The sequence below is a fragment of the Vulpes lagopus genome, chromosome 1 (assembly GCF_018345385.1).
Source record: "Vulpes lagopus strain Blue_001 chromosome 1, ASM1834538v1, whole genome shotgun sequence".
Taxonomy (NCBI): Eukaryota; Metazoa; Chordata; class Mammalia; order Carnivora; family Canidae; genus Vulpes; species Vulpes lagopus.
Genome location: NC_054824.1, coordinates 64,360,358 through 64,383,824, shown reverse-complemented (window position 1 = coordinate 64,383,824; position 23,467 = coordinate 64,360,358). Strand labels below are relative to the sequence as shown.

At 45.3% G+C, this 23,467-nt stretch overlaps 1 protein-coding gene across 6 annotated transcripts in view; it reads left to right on the top strand.

Moving 5' to 3' along the window:
* Positions 1-23,467, top strand: part of DAAM2 (dishevelled associated activator of morphogenesis 2) — a 115,838-nt gene that overhangs the window by 70,684 nt on the left and 21,687 nt on the right. For 5 of the 6 annotated variants that reach the window (XM_041734023.1, XM_041733781.1, XM_041733710.1 and 2 more), the window contains exons 4-16: positions 884-958; positions 1,410-1,504; positions 5,021-5,354; positions 6,387-6,497; positions 7,680-7,783; positions 7,872-7,938; positions 8,949-9,066; positions 11,062-11,200; positions 14,778-14,836; positions 14,973-15,157; positions 15,772-16,071; positions 20,822-20,929; positions 23,201-23,227. In XM_041734023.1, coding sequence (XP_041589957.1) covers positions 884-958; positions 1,410-1,504; positions 5,021-5,354; positions 6,387-6,497; positions 7,680-7,783; positions 7,872-7,938; positions 8,949-9,066; positions 11,062-11,200; positions 14,778-14,836; positions 14,973-15,157; positions 15,772-16,071; positions 20,822-20,929; positions 23,201-23,227 — 1,722 coding nt within the window. The remainder of the gene's footprint in view (positions 1-883; positions 959-1,409; positions 1,505-5,020; positions 5,355-6,386; positions 6,498-7,679; positions 7,784-7,871; positions 7,939-8,948; positions 9,067-11,061; positions 11,201-14,777; positions 14,837-14,972; positions 15,158-15,771; positions 16,072-20,821; positions 20,930-23,200; positions 23,228-23,467) is intronic. The other variant, XM_041734107.1, reaches the window with a different exon arrangement.

Sequence of the window (23,467 nt, the reverse complement as noted above, 5' to 3'; positions counted from 1 at the left end):
TTTGTCAGTGAGGTTCTGGAAGGGGAGGTAAGTTTTTGTGCATATATGAAAGCAGATTAGCAGAAGGCAGGTGAGAGGGAACGTCCAAAATGCACCAGGGACAGGAAGGAACAAGGTGTGTGTAATACCCAGAGCCAGATTCCTTGGCTGGAAGAGAGGGGCTAGCTCTTCAATCAGCATTAATATTTATTCAACTCTCATTATTTTTGCCCATCCTTGGTGAGGAATTGAGGTTTTCCCTTGGAACCTGAGAGCTGGGCCAAAAGCCCTGTGCTCTGCCTCCAAACTACACTAACACCTCCTGAGTCTCTCCAAAACCCAGGGCTTTGGGAGTCTCCCTCTTTTAGTAAAGCTACTGTTTGCTGAGTGCCTACTATATGCCAAGGAACCGCACCAAATGCTTTATATTAGTATTTCTCAAACAATCCGAGAGAAAGACTTAAAGTTCCAAACTATCACAAACTAATACTTCTGTAAAATACAATGAGAATGATAGTATTAGTCAAATTTAAAAGCCAGATATATGAAATAGAAGCGCAGATTTTTATTAAGTTCAACAGACATAGAATTATATTTTATTTAGAAGCAAAGAGGGAACAGATACAACAGGAAAAACATTTATATTATATATATTATTTATTGAAAGTGCATATATCTCTGTGATTTCTGCCCATGTCAATTGGCCAGTCACGAGATTCCATGTTCATTATCTGCATTTTACCAAGGAAGAAATGGAAGCCTGGAGAGATTTTGTAACTTCCTCAAAGTTATTCCTGTCTGGGTGGGGCTAGAAAGGAAATCTGCTGGTGTGGAATGAGGCTCAGGATCTCAGGCCATGGACCTATCTTCCAGTTGATCCATACAATCTTTCTTCTTGTTCCAGGAGCAGGAGGACCCCAACAAGCTGGCCACCAGCTGGCCTGACTATTATATCGACCGCATCAACTCAATGGCTGCGGTGAGCAATGGCTCTGCCCCTCTCCTGGTCCCACCTGGAAAAGCTATGAGGGAGAGTGATCCTCCCTTGTCTTTCCCTGAACTTCATACCCTGCTCACCTGGGGATCAGCAAGCAGCCTTTGAGTTGTTCCTGAGATTTTCTTTTCTTTAATCCCTCCATTCTCTGTGTGAGTCTAGGCCATTTAAACATCTATTAACCATTTGTATACCATATAGTCTTGGGAAATGGGCTGAACCAATAATTCTCCTATTTCACAGACAAGGAAGGTGAAGTCTGGGACTGGGACCTGGGTCTTCTTAGAGTCTGATGCTCCTAGTAAACTATTCCTTGAGGCCTCACTCTCCCTGAGGCAGGAGTGGCTCCTGGGTCACACCTGGCCTGGGGGGAGGGTGCAGGGAGCTTGGGCTCAGGCAGCACAGCAGAACCTCCGCCCCTTCCCACCTACCTCAGATGCAGAGTCTGTATGCCTTTGATGAGGAAGAGACGGAGATGAGGAACCAAGTTGTGGAAGACCTGAAGACAGCTCTCCGGACACAGCCCATGAGGTGACTCAGTGTGTTTCCCCTTCCCACTTCCTTCCACACCCCTTCACCTGGTGATCCCCCTCAACTTTCTGAAGCTCCATCCAATGCTCTGCTCCCATCCCAGGCCCTGTCCCCTTGCTGGCTCTACTCCTGGGCATCCCCTAGAGTTCCCTGCACTTAGCCCTACTTCCGACCTCCTCCAACCCCTCTCTCTGAGGAGCTAGGAGGCTTTCAGAGCATGGGCATGTGGGGGACCAGGGGAAAGAACATAGGAATGTGGGATAAGGAGATCCCTGGGGTGGCTCAGTGGTTTAGCGCCTGCCTTTGGCCCAGGACATGATCTGTAGTCCTGGGATCCAGTCCCACATCGGGCTCCCTGCATGGAGCCTGCTTCTCCCTCTGCCTGTGTCTCTGCCTCTCTGTGTGTGTGTATGTGTGTGTGTGTGTGTGTGTGTGTGCGTGTGTGTGTGATGAATAAATAAATAAAATCTTTTTTAAAAAAAGGAATGTGGCATAATCCTCAGGTCCTGAAGAGCCATCTGAGCAGAAATTGAGGGCAGATACTTGTTTTTCTTGGGAGAACAGAATGAGAGAGAGGGTGGCCTTATGGACAAGGTGTGTATGGACAAGGTGTATGAGAAAGATCTCTGAGGATGAGAACCCCGGCCAGGAAGGAGGGCAGTGTGGGCAAGAGATACTCAGCCACTAGGGGGAGATGTGGTGTCTGTGGACAAGAGTCTACCACCTACAGGAGTGATGCAGGCCAGGAAAAGCAGATGATTTTGAAAAGAAAGACCCTTACCCCTTCCTAGGCCACTTGCGCAAAGTTCCCAAGTAGGACAAGAACCACAGGTTCTCCTGGTGCCTGGGAGCTGGATTGTGGCTGCTTGTGGGGACTGACTATTAAATTTCCAGCAGCTTTGCAAGCTGCTTATTAAACATAGCTATGATTAGACTATGATGTTATATAAACTTAAAACTAAGTAAATTATACCAAAACCAAAAGTAATAAATACTTAAAACTTTTCACTCCCTAATTACCTAATGATCTTACTGCATTTTGGTTTTATGTATGTTCTTTACTGTTCTATGTGGTCTTGAGTGTATACTCGTTGTATATGCATGGTGGAAATGCAGCTGACCCTGAACAAGGTGGCTGTTAGTGCCAATGCCCATGCAGTTGAAAATCTGCATATAACTTTTGACACCCCACAACTTAACTACTACTAACAGCCTACTTTTGACCAGCAGCCTTACCAATCACATAGAGTTGATTAACATGCATTTTACATGTTATATATATTATATACTGTATTCTTACAATTACAGAAAAGAAATTAAGAAATTCATAAGGAAAATACATCCATAGTATTGTACTGTATTTATTGAAAAAACCTCCCATGTAAGTGGATCTATACAGTTCAAATCTGTGCTATTCAAGGGTCAAATGTACTATAAATGTTGCATTGCTTTCCAGCTCCATGTTCAATGATGTCACATTGATAGCTTGAAATTAGCTATGCTGGGAATATTTATACTCTAGAAATTAGGAAACACTACAATCAGGCCTCTTTTTCTTTCTTTAGAAAGCCGGTTGTTAAATGTCTACCAGCATACTGGCCTGCCTGTGTGCATTTATGTGTGTGCGTATGTGTGAAGTAGAGGCCAATCTTTCTACTTTGGGAGCCAGAACTTAGAGCCTTGGGAGAATGGGAGCATCTTAATCCCATTTGTGGTTGCTGGGGGTCGGGGGGCTTGTATGGGAAGGGGATGCAGAAAGGATGAGGACATAGAGGAAAGGAGTTGATGGAAGGTTGCCAGGTTTGTCTCCCACTTCACTTTACTTTTCTTTCCCTTAGTAAAATTCTGTTTACAAAAGTTATACATGGTGGAAATTCTGCATAATACAGGAAAGTGTATAATAGAAATAAATAATACACATTTTAATGACTTAATTTGAGAGTATGTTCTATTTTATAGACATATTTGTATAATAATATGGAATTACACAAATAAAGTTGGGACCAAATGTATTAATTATATGCAACGGTTCCCTCAGCTCTATTTATGACATGTCCTTAGATCATTATTATTCTATGAAATCAAGTGTTCTAAGCCTTTTCGTGTGTTTGCGCGTATGAGGGCACATGTGCTATGGATGACTTTGGCACCAGATGAAACCTATTGACTGCTTATCAGAGTGATATTTTTAAATAATAAAATATATAAGATGAATAATAAACTAATTAAATTGAAATACAGTTACCAAATATGCAAAATTCGTGAGGTAGCAATTAACGTGCTTCTTTATGCTTTAAACAGTAAGAACTGGCAACCACCATGATTCTGAAGTGCTGATGAGTGGAAATGATAGTTTGAGACACCTGCAACAACTATAATTTGATATAAAAATAGCTGATTTCTTTGGGTAACAAAATCACAGATTCTGCGAATACCACTGTAGTTTATTGCCCACATTCAGCATAGAAAGAAATGATACATTTCATTTCAGGTAGAGGTTACCAAAAATAAAAGTGTAACTTCTTTTTCCCATCCAAGTTCACAGACCCCTGCATGTTAGCCATAGACCCCTTAGAGGAACACAGAGTCCAGATTACGAACCCCTGAACAAGGGATGCCTGGGGGGCTCAGCGGTTGAGCATCTGCCTTCAGCTCAGGGCATGATTCCTGGGTCCAGGATCAAGTTCTGTATAAGGCTCCTGGCAAGGAACCTGTTTCTCCCTCTGCCTATGTCTCTGCCTTTCTCTCTCTCTCTCTCCCTCTCTGTCTCTCATGAATAAATAAGTAAAATTTTTTTGAAAAAGGAACTCCTGAACGAAATGGTTGTTAATGCTTGTTTCTAACATTCCAGATAACAGCTATTTTCATAAGGATCCCTTGAAAAGGGCCTTCCCAAGCCTTGGTCCTGTGACCCAGTGACTCTGATGGTTGCCCTGTCTAGAAGTCCTGTCCTCTTTGTCTTCTGACTGTAATTCTCTTAATTTCCATCCTCTCTGGAGATGAATTTCCAGGTTTAATAGCAATGATAATTATAGTAATAATTGCTACAAGCATTCCCTTCACGTATACACCATCACAGCTATGCAGTGACAGTCAATGACCTGCAAATACATGGTATTTAAGGTGCAAATAAGGCATCAGTCTCCTGTGAGGGTGATTGGATTTCAGTGCTTTCAGTAAACTCTCTAAATGAGCCACGTGGCTACTGTAGGTGGGACACAGGTTAGGGGGTAACTATTTGCAAAGTGTATATAGAATAACGTGCAGGGATGCCTGGGTGGCTCAGTGGTTGAGCGTCTGCCTTTGTCTCAGGCTGTGATCCTGGAATCCCAGGATCGAGTCCTGCGTCAAGATCCCTGCATGGAGCCTGCTTCTCCCTCTGCCTATGTCTCTGCGTCTCTCTCTCTCTCTCTCTCTCTCTCTCTTCTCATGAATAAATAAATAAAATCTTTTAAAAAAAAAGAATAGCATGCAAATTCAGGACACCTGTTGTGCTCATGGCTCTGGCCTGGACAGGTTTGTGACACGCTTCATTGAGCTGGAGGGTTTGACCTGTCTGCTGAATTTCCTCCGGAGCATGGACCATGCCACCTGTGAAAGTCGCATCCACACCTCCCTCATCGGTTGCATCAAGGCTCTGATGAACAACTCCCAGGGGCGGGCGCATGTGTTGGCGCAGCCTGAGGCCATCAGCACCATTGCACAGAGCCTGCGTACAGAGAACAGCAAGACCAAGGTGGCTGTGCTGGAGATCCTGGGCGCCGTGTGCCTGGTGCCTGGTGGCCACAAGAAGGTGCTGCAGGCCATGCTACACTACCAGGTGTATGCAGCTGAGCGGACGCGCTTTCAGGTGAGGGGCCTAGCAGAGGGTTTATATACAAAGACGTAAGGGACCTTAAGAGATAGGAGTTTGGCTGGGAAAATGGACTCCTCGCTAGACCGTGGGTTTCTTGAGATTGGATTATTGGTCTATGGCTCTACATCTCTGAGCCAGGTGCCTGGCTAATTATAGTGGCTCAGTCAAATATGGAATTGAGGGCAGCCCGGGTGGCTCAGCGGTTTAGCGCTGTCTTCGAACCAGGGAGTGATCCTGGAGACCCGGGGTCAAGTCCCACGTCAGGCTCCCTGCATGGAGCCTGCTTCTCCCTTTGCCTGTGTCTCTGCTTCTCTCTCTCTGTGTCTCTCATGAATAAATAAATTTTAAAAAAAAATTTAAAAATGGAATTGAATGCAATTGCTAGGGCCAAGATTTTAAGCCCTACAGCTGGCGCTTACCATGGGCACCTGGGGAACAGTGCTGGATGCTTAGGCCATGCTATTCTTTTTTCCTCTCCTTGATGTGCCCCAGAAAAGGAATGAGATAGTTTAGTACCATGTGTCTTATGTAGAGTAAGTATCAATAGATGTAAACTGTCACTACAAATACTATGGTTTGTCTACCATAGACCAAGTATCATTTTTAGACACTTACCCTGTGCAGAAAGTGGCCCCTGACCCTTTGTAGGAGATTCAAAAGAGGTAAAAGGCAATGTCTGTGCCATCAAGGAGCTGGGCAGGAAGATTTATGAGCCATAAACAGTTAGAGCTGTAAACAGCTGTGAAGTGCTGAAGCAGCATTTTGGCACTGCCCTACAAAATAAACTAAGCCCTGGAAATGAGTGGAGAGGAAGTAAGGCAGGACTGAGACTGAGCCATAGAGAGGCAAAGGATGCTTCGTGGAAAAGCTGAGCTTTCTGGAGGGCCCAAGGTAAGCTGGATAGATTGGGTAAAGCAAGCATATGGGGCAGGCTAGGCAGCTGGAATGGTGGGGGCACTGGCAGAGAGGCTGGGTGTGTGGGAGCCTGAGCCCACCTTTCCTCTCCTGTCCTGCCTTTCATTCCAGACACTGCTGAATGAGCTAGACCGAAGTTTGGGCCGGTATCGGGATGAAGTGAATCTGAAAACAGCCATCATGTCCTTCATCAATGCTGTCCTTAATGCTGGAGCTGGAGAGGTGAATCATCTTCTCCTTGCCCTTACTGTTCCTGGACTTTCTGGATCCAGGGGAGTGTGTGCAAGAGGGAAGGGGCCGAGACCGCTCGTTGGTGTGACTGTCACTACCATCACTGTCTTTGGATTATCTTTATCAACTCTTGCCTCCTTCACTTGGGGCAGAGAAGGAATAGCTTGTCATGAACCTTGCTGTCATGAGGGGCTCTTGGGGAGTTTCTTGCACGGGTTGCATTGTGCATTATGTGTCTCCTGGACAAACCCCAAGCTTCGCTATCTGATGCTGGCTTAGGGTGGTGGGGGATCATTTATGGGAGGAGAACAAGTGTGGACCCTTCTTTCTAAAGACCTGCTCCTGGACTGGTTTCTGAGTTGGCTGGTCATGCCCTCTAGCACCTTCTGTTAGGAGGTATGGCTTCTGATTTTCCTTACTGTGGGGTCAGAATGGGGCTCTCAGACCATAAAACTAGGAACAGTTGAAGAAGAACTTGAAGAGCAGGTTAACTCCCCAAATTCTAAGGGAACCACTTACCCCAACCAAGATTGGCTTGTTAAAGGTCAAAAGGGGCAATTTAATAATCTCTACCTTTCCCTCTTTTCTGTCAGCATACTTTTCTTGCATCTAGTCCTGATAAGCTGAGTTTGGTGAGGTGGGTTTAGTGAGTTTGGTTTGGTGAGGTGAGGGAAAAATCTGTCCCTAAGGCGCTGGCATCATCTTTGTTGATACTATACTAATCTGTTCTGATTAGTTGGTTACCATACTTCATCAGATAATTCTTAATGAGTATCACCCCTGTAGGTAAGTAATATCATTCCCATTTTACATATGATGAAACTAAGGCTTTATAAAGTCACAAAACTAGTGAACGTCAGAGCAGGGATTTGAACCAAGACCTGTCTGAAATCAAAGCTTATGTTCTACATTATTCTATCGTACCACTCTTTGATGCCAAAGGCTGAGAAAACTGGTAAGGAATTTGAAGGAAGTGAGGCCAGAGACCTAATAGGAGCAAATAACAAGGTCAAGGGTATCTCCTCCTGCCCTTTCTTGGAGCGCTGGACTTGAAGCAGTTCCAGATGGGTTGCTGCAGGTGATATGGTAGGACAAGGACTGGGGTGGGTCAACTGGGGACTCTGGTGGAAGAGCCACAAGCCAATAATTCTTGTCCTCCCTGGTGATCCCCAGGATAATCTGGAGTTCCGCCTTCATCTACGGTACGAGTTCCTGATGCTGGGGATTCAGCCTGTGATTGACAAACTCCGGCAGCATGAGAATGCCATCCTGGACAAGTAAGGCTCAAGCCACCCATCCCCACTGCAGATGTATGGATTACCTAGAGGTAATATCTACTCTACTCTATCCCCCCATCCTATCTAGGCATTTAGACTTCTTTGAGATGGTCCGGAATGAGGATGACCTGGAGCTAGCCAGGAGGTTTGACATGGTGAGAAGCCTGCAGGGATGGGGTAACTGCATGGGGTCCTGGTGGCCCCACAGCCTCTCCTCCAGATCCTGTGTTGTGGTCGGTCCAGTGTTGGTTGGCTTCCCTGGTGAACGGCCCTATAACCAGGTCTTACTTCTGGAGCCTGGAAGTGTGTTGGCTCTGGGGGCCTCACCTGGCAGGCCTAACCTGGTAGGGCATCTCCTCTGCTGGGAGATCACAATGTCCAAAGGAAAGAGAGCCAGTTCTTAAACATGATTATTCTCAAATGCCTCTCCTGGACGACATTCCCTCTGCTTTCCAGCAATTTCCTGAGTCCTGTCTCCCTATCACTTACCAGATCATGCTTCACAAACCAGATTGTCTTTTCATTTTAGCCTCAATAACCCTGAAAATACACAATTCTACTGCTTTAATATCATATTATAAAATCTCTATCCAAATGGAAACCTCCTTCTAGCTGCAGTCACCAAGCACCAACCCATTATACTGTCACAAAAGCCTGGGATTTACAGGTGGAGAGACTGGGATTAGCTTGCCTGTGGTCACACAATGAGAGAGTAGATCTGGAATTTGAACCCCGGTTGTGTGGAACTATATTACATGGTCTTTGAGTTGTCTATGCCCCTGACCCCTTCCCTTAGTTTGAATCAGTAGTTCTCAACCAGGAGTGACTTTGCCTCTTCCTTCCCCTGTGGACATTTTTTGTTGTTACAACTGGCGCAAGGAAGATGCCACTGGAATCTGATAGATATTGACCAAGGATGCTGTGGAATAGCCTACAGTGAACAGGACAGCTCCCCACAACAAAGAATGATTCTGGTCCAAGACGCCAATAGTGCTGAGATTGAGAAATCCTGCTTTATATAATTAGGACATCTCCTGCCTCCTTTTCTCTGTGCCTTCCTTTTTAAGCCTGGGAACATCATCCTGGGGAATGGGGCTCAGTGGATGGAAGTAGGGTTTTCTCCTCTCTTCTTCCTTCCCATTCACTGTGCCCTCCATTCTCTCAGGTCCACATCGACACCAAGAGTGCTTCCCAGATGTTTGAGCTGATCCACAAGAAGCTAAAGCACACTGAAGCCTACCCCTGCTTGCTGTCTGTCCTGCACCACTGCCTACAGATGCCCTGTGAGTAGCCTGCGCTTGTCACTTCCTCAGCCAGCCTGGGCCCTGGCTAGTGGAAGGTTGAAACAAGCTGTCAGGAACCCCTGGGTTGATGAATCTGACTGGGTCTCTCTTTGTAATGCCCCCAGGAGGCCTGACCACAGGATCCAGGCCCTTGTTCTTCCCTCCTTCTTTGGGGTCAGGACATCCATTGTCACCCAGGAGAGAAGCTGATGATGACTAGGCCCTGAAGAGTGCTAAGGTCCTGGTCTACCAAGCAGTAGCTTGATCACTGCAAAATCAAACAGCTCTGGCTATCAGCTTATGACAGGGGACTGATCCATCCTCTTGGGGAGCTCCGAAAAGAAGTTTTGGGGAGTAGCACTGATGTAGACTGAACATGCCTTTTTTCAAGGTATATCAACTCCTCCATCTCTACCTTGTGAGCTCCACTTTAACATACTTACCCTTGTGTCTCTTTGCAAATATCAAAGGTCAGCATCTAAGCTTAGCAGATGCTAAGCTCTTAAGATCCAGGTGTGCACAGTGACTGAATAAATTGCACATGATTACTAATAGCCACCCTAGCATGCAATTTGAAATGAGCTGTAACTGTACCATTTGGTATTTAAGCTCTTCAGAAAATTGAAAATTTGGAAGACTAATATGGCCAACCATCATGGTCAATCTAGGCAGACTCTAGTGGTGGTGATGGTGGCACTGGTATTCATGTTGATGACGGCAATAACTACAACTTACTGTATGCCAACTCTGGGTCATGTGTGATGCAAGGCCCTTTGGCATAGCATCTCTAAACCTCAAAATGACTTTAGGAGTGGGCATTATTATAACCACTTTATAGTGAATGAACTTGAGGCTGGGAAAATCTGTAGATATGAAGGAATTTTTGTGTCTTTGTGGTCATGGCCTTAGATGAAACATGTTGTACTTCTGTGAGCCAGTGACCTGGCTTTACCCTGTTTTCCCAGGTGAGAGGTAAATGGAAAACTATGCCACATGGCAAAGCCTGTGTCAGTGAAGTGATGGAAAGGAAAACAGATACAGTGACCTAGACCAGGAAGGTATCCATTCTCTAAAGCTCAGTCCAGAGATCTGCACAGAAGATGCTGAGAAACCCAGCATCTCCTCTCACAGGGTCTTATGTGTTGTGTTCCATGAGCATTGACCATGGATCTCTTCTGCCTCAACATGGGGTTTTGCAGACATGACCTTCCCATTGTAAGCATTATGGTTTGACTTTGAGGTCATCATCATGCTGGTTGACCTCCTTTGGTGGTCAGTTGAGAGAAAGTACTTGGGATCAAGAACTGAGGGATGGGGACTTGTGGCTAGCACATGAAAGGAAGGTCCATGTCCACCAAACCATGATTACAGAGGATGGGAGCAGAGCCCTGTAAGATCACGCACAAGCCTTTGCCTTCACAGTTCAGGGTCACCTTCACTGAGAAATCTGCCTGGATTCCATTAGCACTTCTCCAACCCATTCTGACGCTCTCTCAGTGCATACCTGTAATTAGTTTCCATTCATCTTTCACTGTAGAACAACAGCATAGATAATCCTAAAACCTTTTCCTTTTTTAAAATTTCCCTGGAGTCTTCATTATTTAGCAGGTAATATTTTGGAGCAGATTTACTTACTGAAAGGTACTGTTTTTAGATAATGGAAAAGGCAATTTGCATTCCCAAGGCATAGGCCACTTAGGGTACCTACAGGGAAGAAAGCAACCAGTAAGCACTTTAGGGAGTAGAGAAATGTGTAGAGAATTGACACATTCATAGAAAGTGAGTTGCAGATCATCAACAAATGACCACATTTGCGAATCTCCATCATCAGCATCAGCAGCATCATTGCCTCCCCTATCAGACTAGGATCTTGCCAACAGAGGGAGAAGGCATGCTTCACCAGCCTGGGCCCAGGCAGTGACTCTAGGGTAGGGTCCCAGGGGGCTCCAGGGCTCATTAAAGTTATGATGCCTGTTGTCCTCCCCCCACCCCCAGACAAGCGGAACGGTGGCTACTTCCAGCAGTGGCAGCTCCTGGACCGTATCCTTCAGCAGATTGTCCTCCAGGACGAGAGGGGTGTGGACCCTGACCTGGCTCCCTTGGAGAACTTCAACGTCAAGAACATTGTCAACATGTGAGCAGTGGCCAGCTCCCACCTGTCTTCCTCCTTCTTCCCCATCTCTCTCCTTCGTGGGCTCTCACAGTGAAACCTCTGCTCCCTCTCGTAAACCACATGCCTCCAAATGCACCATAAGAAACATGTCCAATATGGAGATGTTCCATATAAGCATTGTTCAAACGTGGCTGCTGAGCACTTGGCATGTGGATAATGTGACTGAAGAACTGAGTTAAAAACTTTATTTCACTTTAATTAAATTCAGATAGCCACATAAATGGCTAGTGACTACCATATTGAACAGCACAGGTTTATTGGGAGTGTACTCAGCTTTAATGATCTGCATGGAGTGGATAGAAGAAGAATTTAAACATATTGACTATGGTCTGTGGACTAACCAGTCTTCCAACTTGCTTTTGTATGATCCATGAGCTAAGAATAATTTTTACATTTTAAAAGAGTTTTTAAAAACAAATGAGAGGGGCACCTGGGTGGCTCAGTGATTGAGTGTCTGCTTTTGGCTCAGGTCGTGATCCCGGGGTCCTGGGATCAAGTCCCACATCAGGCTCCCCAGGAGAGCGTGCTTCTCCCCCTGCCTGTGTCTCTGCCTCTCTCTGTCTGTGTCTCTCATGAATAAATAAATAAAATCTTTAAAGAAATAAAATAAATAAAAACAAATGAGAATATGTAACAGAAACTATACCTGGTATATAAAACTTAAAATATTTATTCTAACTCTTTAGAGAAAATTTGCTGATCACTGAAATTGAGCATGGCAATTTGACTAAAGCTATTGGATAAGGATGTCAGAGCCTAAGGTCTTCTGGCTTTTCTTTGACCCTGTGTATAGAGAAACACAGAGAACCAAGTTTAAATTAGCAATAATCAGATGTTATGTTAACACTAATTTTTAATTTTTAAACTTTCACTTAATTTTCTTTTTTAAGTTTTTGATTTCCAGTTAGTTAACATACAGTGTTACTTTAGTTTCAGGTGTGCAATATAATGATTCAACAATTTGTTACACTGCCCAGTGTTTATCATGATAAGTGCGCTCCTTAACTCTCATTGTTTGTTTCACCCATCCCCCTGCCCCGCTCCCCTCTGGTAACCATCAGTTTGTTCTCTGTAGTTAAGAGTTTGTTTCTTGATTTGTTTCTTTCTTTCTCTTTTTTTTCCCCCTTTGCTCATTTGGTTTGTTTCTTAAATTCCATCTGTGAGTGAAATCATAATGGTATTTGTCTTTCTCTGACTTATTTTGCTTAGCATTATACTCTCTAGCTCCATCCATGTCATTGCAAATGGCAAGATTCCATTCTTTTATGGCTGAATAATATTCCATTGTATATATACACCACATATTCTTTATCCATTCACCAATTGATGGACACTTAGGCTGCTTCCATATCTTGGCGTTTGTAAATAATGCTGCTATAAATGGGAATCTGAACTAGTTGCCATTTAAATAGATAAATTGGCTCTCAAGGATTCATCGTGTCAAATTCCAAAGCCAGGTAGAAAACAATTTTTGAACTACTCATGCTACTGTTTTCACTTGTACAAGTAGTTGGGTATTCATGTAGTTAATCCCACTGGTACACTGGACAAGTGCAACTAGCAAAGTAATCAAAATGCAGCTTTATTCTTATTTTTATTTTTGTTTTCTACTAATTCTTTACACTGTTTAGTGGGGAAGCTTTTCCTCTGCCAGAGGATGAAAATGCATAAGGTCCAATGAGGTTTAGGCCTCTTCTTGAGCAATGGAAGTTCTAAGATCATTTAAAGCCATAAACATAGTCTCAAATCTGCAACTAGAAGAACTAGTACCAGATGTGAACCATGTGAATTCTAGATTTGATTTAGCATTAAATCTCTTTGCTGAGCTGGGGCTGGAAGCTACAGTGGGAAGGGTGTGTGTGATGACCAGCTTTCTTTCTCTGTTCTGTTTTTCTTTTAACCCATTCTACACACACACACACACACACACACACACACACACACACACACACCACCTCTTATATTAACCAGTTTCTAACCCTTACCAGAGGCAGTATGGGGGCAGGAAGGAGCAGCAGAGGGAAAGGTCTTGCTTTATCAGGTCCTTTGGCCTTGGCACATAGATAGAGACATGAATTATTTCTGAGATCTTCTGAAGTTCCTTGTTACATGCCTCTCACTATAAAACCCTGGTCACTGGCCATGCAAGGCTTTTTTATCCCCTGGGGCTGGTTGTTATCATCCCTTCCATCGGCTCCTGATTCACTGGCAATTCAGTGCACAATGGCATAATGTTAAAGTGTGCAATTTTCTGCTAGGTGGACATCTTGGACAGGACTTAAAATGGCATCATCCCAGTATCTCCATGATGCTTACATCTGGTTCATGAGAAATCCTGGTACAATCTCTACCAACAAATTCCAGGAGTGCTGGATGGTCCCGGCACAGCACCACTCCCCTGGTTAATGTGTCTTCAGTCTTTGGACCTGCCTGGCCCCAAGTCAGGCTCCAGTCCACCATGCCTCCCTTCCAACATCAGGGAATGTGAGTCAGAATTCTCTGAGTGTGTCCAAAGAAGCCAGTGGATGATGGTGAAGGAGGTAGCACCCCCAAGAAGGATGGTAATGACTCTCTCCAAAGAACTCTCTTCACAAATTATGTCCCCTCTCATACCCTGTCCCCTCTTTATATCCTTGATTTGATTGAGGAGGCCAAGAATCATGAATCTAACTCTTCCATGTTTTCAGAGTTACCAAAAAGAAAATGATTATTAGCTATGGTTTTCTTTCTTTTTTTTTTTTTTTTAATTCCCCTGGCTATTCGGGGTCTTTTCTGATTCCACACAAATCTTAAAATAATTTGTTCCAACTCTCTGAAGAAAGTCCATGGTATTAGGATCTCACACTGGGATTTCATCTCTATTATACTTTGGTGTCTAGGTAATAGCTTAATCCCCATTACAAGATTTTTTTTAATAATAAATTTATTTTTTATCGGTGTTCAATTTGCCAACAAACAGAATAACACCCAGTGCTCATCCCATCAAGTGTCCCCCTCATTACAAGATTTTGACATGAGTGAGGACTTCCTGTGATTTAGGTACATCTCCTCTTCACCCTCAACATACTCATTCAGTATTGCTGGTATGGGTGATTTCTCTTATTCTTACACATTGGTCTTTGGAAGCCTGGGCCATGGTGGCACCAACATTTTGATCTCTATCAGTGCAAAAAAATTTTTTGCAAAGTAGTACAAATCATCAGACAACTAAGGGAAGCCCGAGATTTAGTCCTAGTTCTACCATTAGTTAAGCTGTTTTCTTCAAATCTGGTCTCAAGAACTTCAACTATATCACAGAGTGGTTTAATCATAAGTTATTTAAAGGTCCTTTTAGTTTTTGTAGTCCACAGAGAGACACATGAGAACTGGCTAGGGCTGGTGACCTGGAGAGACATCTGGAGGGTCCAAATCCTAGCCTCCTTGATATGACTGAACAGATTGGAGATCAGGGAACTGATGTGGGGAATAGGGGAATGATATGTCTTCTGGGAAGTTGTGAGCCAATAATCAACAGACCTTTCCCTGTACTCCCCGCCAGGCTCATCAATGAGAATGAAGTGAAACAGTGGCGAGACCAGGCAGAGAAGTTCCGGAAAGGTAGGGGGCTCTGTCTAAAGTTACTTCATGCTCCACACAACCCCTCCCCTTCCCAGCCCAGGACCCATTAGAGGTGGACACACACATATTCATATTCTCTCTTTCCATTTCCTCTCCTGTCCCACCCCCATCCCAGAACACATGGAGCTGGTGAGCAAGCTGGAGAGAAAGGAGCGAGAATGTGAGACAAAGACATTGGAGAAGGAAGAGATGATGCGGACACTGAACAAAATGAAGGACAAACTGGCCCGAGAGTCCCAGGAGCTGCGCCAGGCTCGAGGACAAGTGGCAGAGCTGGTAGCCCAACTCAGTGAAATTTCAGTATGTGGACACATTCCTTTTACATATTGAGTTGAGACCTTCAGGATAGGGTGGGAAGAGCAGGTGTGGGGAAGGGCTAAGTACCCCAGAATGAAGGAGAAGTGAGAGGAGGACCTCAGGCCAGGATAGAAGGGAACTATGAGGTTGTAAGGGTGGCTACCTTTGTGTTAATTGGAAAAACAAAAACAAAAACCAAAAAAACAATGCTCTTTCCCCCGGGTGACACTGTCCCAGGAAACACACCTAGGAAAGCAGAGTGCAAGTATGATTCTGCCCCACCTCCCTGTACAGCTGGTTACCCTTGTGCGGGTAGTGGCCTACACGACTATATGTATCATTCCTGCTGTTGCATTGTGATAACTATGACTTTGTCCAGTGTTATGTATGTGTGTTTTACCTCTGTGTATGTATCTGTGGTTGTGTCTATGTGTATGTTTGATATTTGGGATACATAGAAGAAATGGGGGGGGTAAAATGTAGGAGGTGAGAGCAGGATTGGGGTTCTAGTGGAGATGAAGAATAAGAATAAGAAAAGGAATAGTGTGGTGGGGATCTGAAAGGCATCATTCATTGCTGATGGCTTCATCTTTTTTAATTTTTCTGTCTTCCCACAGGCAGGACCTGTATCTTCCCCACCTCCCCCTGGGGGCCCACTTACCTTGTCTTCCTCAATGACAACCAATGACCTGCCTCCACCTCCACCCCCTCTCCCATTCCCCTGCTGCCCCCCACCACCGCCACCACCTCTTCCACCTGGTGGGCCTCCCACTCCCCCTGGTGCCCCACCTTGCTTCAGCATGGGCCTGCCTCTCCCTCCAGACCCCTGCCCCAGCAGTGATATCCCACTCAGGAAGAAGTGTGTTCCCCAGCCTTCCCATCCACTGAAGTCCTTCAACTGGGTCAAGCTGAATGAGGTAAGTAACAAAGAAAAGATCAAGTGGGTCCATTCTCTTATAGACAGTGCCAGTCAGCCCCTGGATTGCCTGCCCATTGTTTGTAGATATCCTCTTCCGGGTTCCTTCTTTGGTAGGGGTAAGTGAAGGCACAGTAGATGCAGAAGGTGGGATTGCTGATGCCAGACAGCTCACTGCCCTCTGGGAAGAACATCTACACTGGGAGGAGATGGCTTGGCATGTGCCAAGGCTCACATTGGCAAAGCCACCTACAGATGGAATTTGTATGTGCTGAGGGTTAATGGAGTGATGTCAGTACCAGAGCATGGGCCAAGCAGGGTCAATTTCTGACAACACAATGGCTGGGCTAGAATTTTAAGGCTGGCATCTATTTGAGGAAAAGGGTGGAAGATACAGGCAAAGATCCTGGGCCAAGGTCTAAAGATCAGGGCAGTGTTGTTCAAAGGACTGAAATGTTGAGGCCATGGCAGGGGACATGACAAAACCTTTGCCATGAAAAGTTTGATGTCAAAATGTAGCTGTTTTGGTATCCTCCTGGAAGAAGGTAGACACACTGGGTACTTTTCTAGATGCTCAGCTGTGAGGGGCCCTCATGAATATTATCCACTAATATACTCCCGGGTCCACGTGTAGGAGTTGATTCCTCTGTTGGACTCCCATTAGTATGGAGTAGAGATTCCCTGGGTTGCATTAGACTGCTAGTAATTTAAGGGTAGTTCCAGCCTTACGGCCAGTCAAGCCCTGCCTCTGGTTCTGTATTAAGTCCTATTAGGACCTGTGGCTTTGTCCTTGACATGTAAAGCATACATGGTAACTGAGTTCAATTAGCATGACCCATATGCACACTCAAGCAGCAGCCTTGCAGACATCACTTTGGACCTGGGACTAATGGACACCCTCTGAGCTTGTTGTATGAACGTCTTGGTCTAACCCTTGGGGGATTCATAACTGTACCATTCTATGCACGCTTAAATGAGTTCAGATGGAGACTCAAGTGGGAAGAGATATGAGATTGTGAAGTAGGTGGCTATGTGTTAGCTGCCTCTTCTAAAGGTAGACCAGCTAGCCAGTCAGTCTGAGGGCTGCCTTGTATAAAGCATTTTTTCTAGGAGTCATGATGGATAATAATATAAGGTAAAATAAGGCATTGCCCTGTAAGACTTTGGATCTGGCAAATTAAGAATTCTGTTCAAGGAAACACTTAGAGATACTGGGGAGGGACTGAAGGGGAGGTTCTAACCTCTAACTAAACCAGGTTTGGATCTAACTAACTGTGCAATCTTCAAAAACCACTCACTTTGTACCTCAGTTTGTTTATCTGTGAACAAATCTAAGATTCGTTCTACCTTGTTTTATAATCGAGGTGGAAAGACAAAGCATGAATATAACCCATTCATAGTCTCTTGGGCCTCTGATAACCTCTTCAATCTAAGTTGGTAAAACTTTAGAGCCACCTGTTAGCAGAGTTTTTGAAGCCATGTGGTTGATGTTGGTGACAACTGTACTGCACAGCTGAGCCCTGGGGGTGCTTCTCGGTCATGAGGCAAGACCAAAGGCCACAGGCTGTGTGGAAATGTTCACTGTTCATGATCAGAAAGAATGTATATACATTTTTGTGATAAAATTTTTTTATCTCCTGTACTTATAACTTTAAGGGTTTTTTTTTTTTTTTGCTTTCTTTTAAAAAATGTTTATTTTTACTGAAGAATAGTTGACACACAATGTTACACTAGTTTCAGGTGTACAACATAGTGATTTGACAACTCTATATGTTATGCTTTGGTATAGTATTTCTATTTTTAAGTTTTTGAGAAATCTCTGTACTGTTTTCCACAGTGGTTGCACCAGTTTGCATTCTCACCAGCAATGCATGAGGATTCTCCTTTTTCCACATCCTTACCAACACTTGTCATTTCTTTTTAATTTTAGCCATTCTGACAGGTGCAAGATGTTATCTCATGTGGTTTTAATTTTTATTTCCCTGATGATGAGCAATATTGAACATCTCTTCATGTGTCTGTTGCCATCTGTATATCTTTTTGGCAGAATGTCTAGTTAGGTCCTCTGCCCAGTTTTTAATTGAATTATTTGGGGGTTTTTTTTTTTTTTGGTGTTGTGTAAGTTCTTTATATATTTTAGATATTAATCCTTTATTGAATATATCATTTGCAAATATCTTCTCCTATTCAGTAGGTTGCCTTTTTTTTAATGATTTACAGTTTAAAAAAGGTAATGAAAAATTGATTAGGCCCCTCAACAGTTAAGGAAGACTAACAAGGCAACTAATATTTTTGCAACATTTTCATCAAAGAGAACTTTGTTCTTTGGCTTTTCTCTGGGTTCCAGTAATAATAAAATGTATATAAATTTCTCAGAGACCCAAAGCAGACCAGAGGTTCATTCCTCAACTGGATAGTATAGATCTGATAGAATGGATATTGGGGAGGATTTCTCAGTTGTAGACATTTCTCAGCCAGGAGTGGGTGGAGGGAATTGAATAATATTTGTGAACCTTTTATCCTACTCCCAAGCTTTTAATCATGTGACCAGGAGTTATTTAATCATTTGGGCTTCAGGTTCCTGATCTATAAAATGGGGGTAATTATGACATCTATATCAAAGGATTGTTATGAGGATTAATTGACATATGAAGTACTGGAAGAGTGACTGACTCAGAAATTCATAATATTAGGTGAGTTCTTGGTGGCACTACCATGCATGTCTTAAGTGTGTTATTTCACTTAATCCTTATTTCAGCTCAGTAAGCAAGCAATGCTGAGACTCTGTGTCCTTTTATGTGAAATGAAAAGAGGATAGTACCCCTCCACTTGCCAACAGTCTCACGTAGTGATGAGGCTGAGAGTGCAAGCCAGCTTGCTCTGTCTGACCCCAAACGCTCAATGAAGGAAACAGTGAAAACTGTTTTTGGAACAAGATTTCTCTGGCATATGAGGCATATATGTCTCTAGATCCCCAGGGATCTAGACTGGAGGTGATGAGGTTTTAGCCAGAGTGATGCAAAAATTAAAGTCAAGGACTATTCTACATGGTGGGCGCATCAGGGTGACTTGGTGAAATATAGGATGTGGAGGATACTAGGAAATGGATTATGGCTCCAGAGCTCAGCTATACCTCCACAGAGAGCTGCATATGGGGATGGGGTGGAGTTTGGCAAGAAGGGCAGGAGGGCTGGGCACTTAGTCTGTTCTCGCAGGGGGCAACTCTCCCCAGTGTTGACCATCCAGCTCTCACATTCCAGCCCTTTCTTCTTTGCCTGCCTCACCAGGAGTAAAGAACCGTGGCAAGCTATACCTGTGCGGGCTTTCCCATAGAACCCACCTCCACCCCAGGCCTAGACTCAAATGGGGAACCACTTAGAGCTTTCCCTTCTCTGCTTTCCTGATTCACTTCCCCCTCTCATCTTCTCTCTGCCTCCTACGTACACCATTCCAGGGGCCTGGCTCCTTTCCCCAGTCCCCTTCCCCTACCCCACGCGTGCTCCTGTGTGTACACACACGCACACACACACACACACGAACACACACACACACACACACACACACACACACACTCAGTGGTTGTTTCTGCCATGAAAAGAATGTGTCTGTGTTGGGTTTGGCCAGTTGCCTGTATCCCTTGCTGTTCTGAGCTTCCCAGCCCGGCATTCCACAAGAGGGTCCCTGGCCTTAGGAAGGCCACAGGAATGTCCCCGCCCCCCTGCTCTGGCCTAGCCTCCCCTTTCCAGAGTTTAAGAAAATAAAAGTGAGTGAAAGGTATGTTTCTCTCTCTAAGCCTTGCTGAGGGGGAGATGGAGGGAGGAAGGGCTGGTGGCCTTAGGAAGGTTCCTCAGCTGCCCTACAGGCAGAGGAAGGTGGGAGATTCCATTTTAAAGGGCAGCAAAGCTTGGGATGAGGCAAGGACTCTTGGGAGGACAGAATCGGAGCACCCTGGGAGGGGCTGTGCTCTCTGCCCTCTGAACCATTGTCAGGGTGCTGTGAGACCACTGAGTTGTTCTCAGTTTCGCTGATGGAGCCTCCTCCTGGGTTGGGGGTTCAATGCCCCACACAGAGGTAGGGCAGTGCCTAGGTGGAGAGACCTTAGAATGTAAATCCTTGGACCCATCCTAACCATGAGGGATAGGCTACTTTCCTTGGGTCTCACCAATAGGAAGTTGTAGCAGTGTTGCTGGCCTGAGCAGTCACTCTAGGGGCCAGGATGTCCCAGGCTTTGGCATTTATCCACTTTCTGAGAATCTGAGAAAGTGGAAGGAAGACCCCCACCCCCACCCAGGAGAGAATGTGACCATCTCAGATACGGGAAATACAGTATACACTAAGGATTTGAGGATCTTAAATATGTGTGGGCACTATTCCTTGCAGCGACTCTGGCCAACCCTGACCTTTAGGGAGTGTGCCCTGAGAACATTGGTTTGGTTTTGTTTTTCTGCAAGGAGTTTAATACACTCTTTCATATTTGCCTACCCATCATTCAGGCACTCCATTTTATTTCTGGAACCCGCTTCTATGTGGCCCCATGAGAAAGGGAGGACAAAGAGGTTGTCTCTGGCCTCTTCCCTGGAATAGAATATTGAAGGTTTGGGGGAGACGAATTGACCCCCTTCTGAAGGCCTGAAAGCCTGACTACTATAGTTTATGCAGCTGGGAGCAGGTGGGGTTAGGGAGACATTGGACCTCTCTACCATGAAGGAGTTGAGTCAACAATTGGGTCTTCTCCCTTCCCTGAATCTTAGGAACGTGTCCCTGGCACCGTATGGAATGAGATTGATGACAGGCAGGTATTTCGGATTCTGGATCTAGAAGACTTCGAAAAAATGTTTTCAGCTTATCAGAGGCACCAGGTAAGACCTCGCTTTGCCCCCCGTCTTCTTGGGTCTTGACTTCCAGTTTTGACTTCACCTATGCCTCTTGAACCTAACCCTCAACCTCACCTCCCTCCCACCCTTCCTCCCATCCATACTGAATGATTTATTCCTTTTTAGGTGTCATGCTTTACTAGGGACATGTATCTGAATTATATACAGTGCAGTAGGGGAAACATCCTATTGTATTATAGTTCGGGCCCACAATTATGTGTATTTACACATCAAGTGATGAAATAGTGTATTGTCCATTTCTCTTTCATCTTGGAGCACTGGAAATGGAGTCATAGGCCCTGGCCACAGTTGACTCCTGTTTTCTCTTCGGCCCCAGGATTGAGAGACTACACCTAGCTGGCGTGATAAATTTCAAAATTGCTTTCTCCACCATGCTCTCTCAACTCCTCAAGTCAGTTAGCCAAGGATGTCAGTGTTTCAAGGAAGATGGAGCTGCTCCAGGTCATGTTAGGGGGTTAAGGCTGGGTCTGGGCCTGGGCAGGTCTGTGAGAGCCCTGGGCTTTGCTCTGAAGACACTATTTACATATGGCTGGGCAGTCAGCCTGTTCTTCCTGCAATAGGAGGGGTGGGAGGGGGACAGAATGCAGGGCATTTTGAGGTAGTGCCGGTGGGCATTGCCAAAAGTGCTGATTCTTGGACCTTGTCCTCACATGGATGTGAGTCAAGAAATGAGTCGGGGCCAAGGAATCTGCACTGTATCTAGCACATCTGGGTGCCCTCCCCCCAAGTCCAGCTTGGGCATTCCCAGCCTCGGGACTTTAGAGTACATTCTCTCTGGCCTCCCCCTGAGGGTTGTTTCCTGTCCATGCTGTTCCACTTTCTCCAGTCCCCTCTGCCTGAGCCCAGGGTGCCAGCCCTGAGAACATCCCAGGTGCCAGTGAGTGGGGTCTGTGCCTTAATGGACCCTGGGTAGCAGCTGCATATTGTCGCTGGGCTCCCCACTGCTTTCTGCCAAGTTCAGACCCGTGGGTACATGAGACTCCTCTTAAAGGCCTAGCCAAAAGGACAGAGTTGGAGAGGGACTCTGGTCTGGACTCGGGTTGTTATTTAATTTAAATGCAGGTATCAAGGCATGGGATTCTTTATCCTAATTCTAGGCAGCATTTTTAGTCCCTGCCAATATCAGGCTGGCATGGCCAATAGGCAGCAGCTGTGGCTTAACAGTAGTGGAAAGGAGTTATTCTGAACCCTTAGTGCTCCTGTGGATTAGTGCTCCTGAATGGGATGAGGGAGCATGTGCAAGGGGTATATCAGGCATGGTCAATCACATACCTTCCCCTAGTTAGAGTCTTCCTCTTGGCCACGGTTCCAGGCTAGACCAGTCTCCCACTCAGGGCTATGGGGGTTTAAAACAAACTAGGTCTGGGGCCAGTTTGGTGACTGGAGAAGAGTTAAGATGGAAATACCCCTTCTGTCCCCATCTCCTCTCTTAATCCCCTGTTTCGGTGCTGGGCCTACCCAGACTATTGTCACTTGATGGGTCACCTAGACTCAGGCTGAATTCATAGCAGCAGGGCTGGAAAGATCCCAGGGGCTGTGTGGCCCTGGTCCCTGGTGGCCTCTTCCTATCCTGTGTCCTGGGTACATAGCTTGGTAGGCAGGGGGATGTCCTATGACCACAAAGGTCTTCCTTCTATGTCTTACTCAGCTCCTGAATTAGTGACTTAAACTCCATTAGGGTCAAGAAGGGAGAATTGGGTGTGGGCCCTGCCCCCTTAGCTCCCTTAGAAATCAAAAGACAAAGGGAAAGGGGTGAAATCCAGGAACACCTGCATTCCTCTGCCTCAATGAATGCAACTTCCACATGTTTCTGTCCCCTTCTGGTTGTATCTCCTCTCCTATTTGGAAAGAGGACATCATCCAGCAGTAGAGAAATGCTCTTTGCCCTCTGGGCAGTTTCCCAACAAAGAACAGGGAAGAATAGCAGGCAAGGCCTGGGGTTGGGAAGCTTGGGGTCCTGGCCTGCCCCAACAGCCTGTCCCACCAGGCCCAGGTCAGGAAGATCTGCCTGCTTTCCACTTTGGCTTCTCTGAGTGCATGTCTGCTAGAAGCACCTTTTGTCCAAGGCTAATTGCCAGTCTCCATCTCCAACCATGTGGGTCTCATTGGGATGGGGTGGACAGAGTAAATGCTCAGGGGTCCCCATGTCCCTTCTACTGTCCATGGGTCCCTGGACCTCTTGGCTAACATTGTGCATGTTTAATTCTCTGTTGGCTGTGGCTGCTACCTGCCTAGGAGCTGATAACTAATCCTTCTCAGCAGGTGAGTCACTCTTGGGGCTCTGGACACTCTAACTTTTAACCACTGTCCTGGGCTGCTGCCCTGTATTGGCCAAAAGAGGGCTTATTCATTCTGCCTTCTACCTTTATGACTCATCCCTACAGTCAACATGGGAAAGATAAAACAGAAACAGGGGAGGGAAGTAATTCAAGCAGACTCCAAACAGCAATGGAGGTGAATGTTTCCTGGAGTAAGGAGAAAGTTCCAAGTCTATGGTTTTAT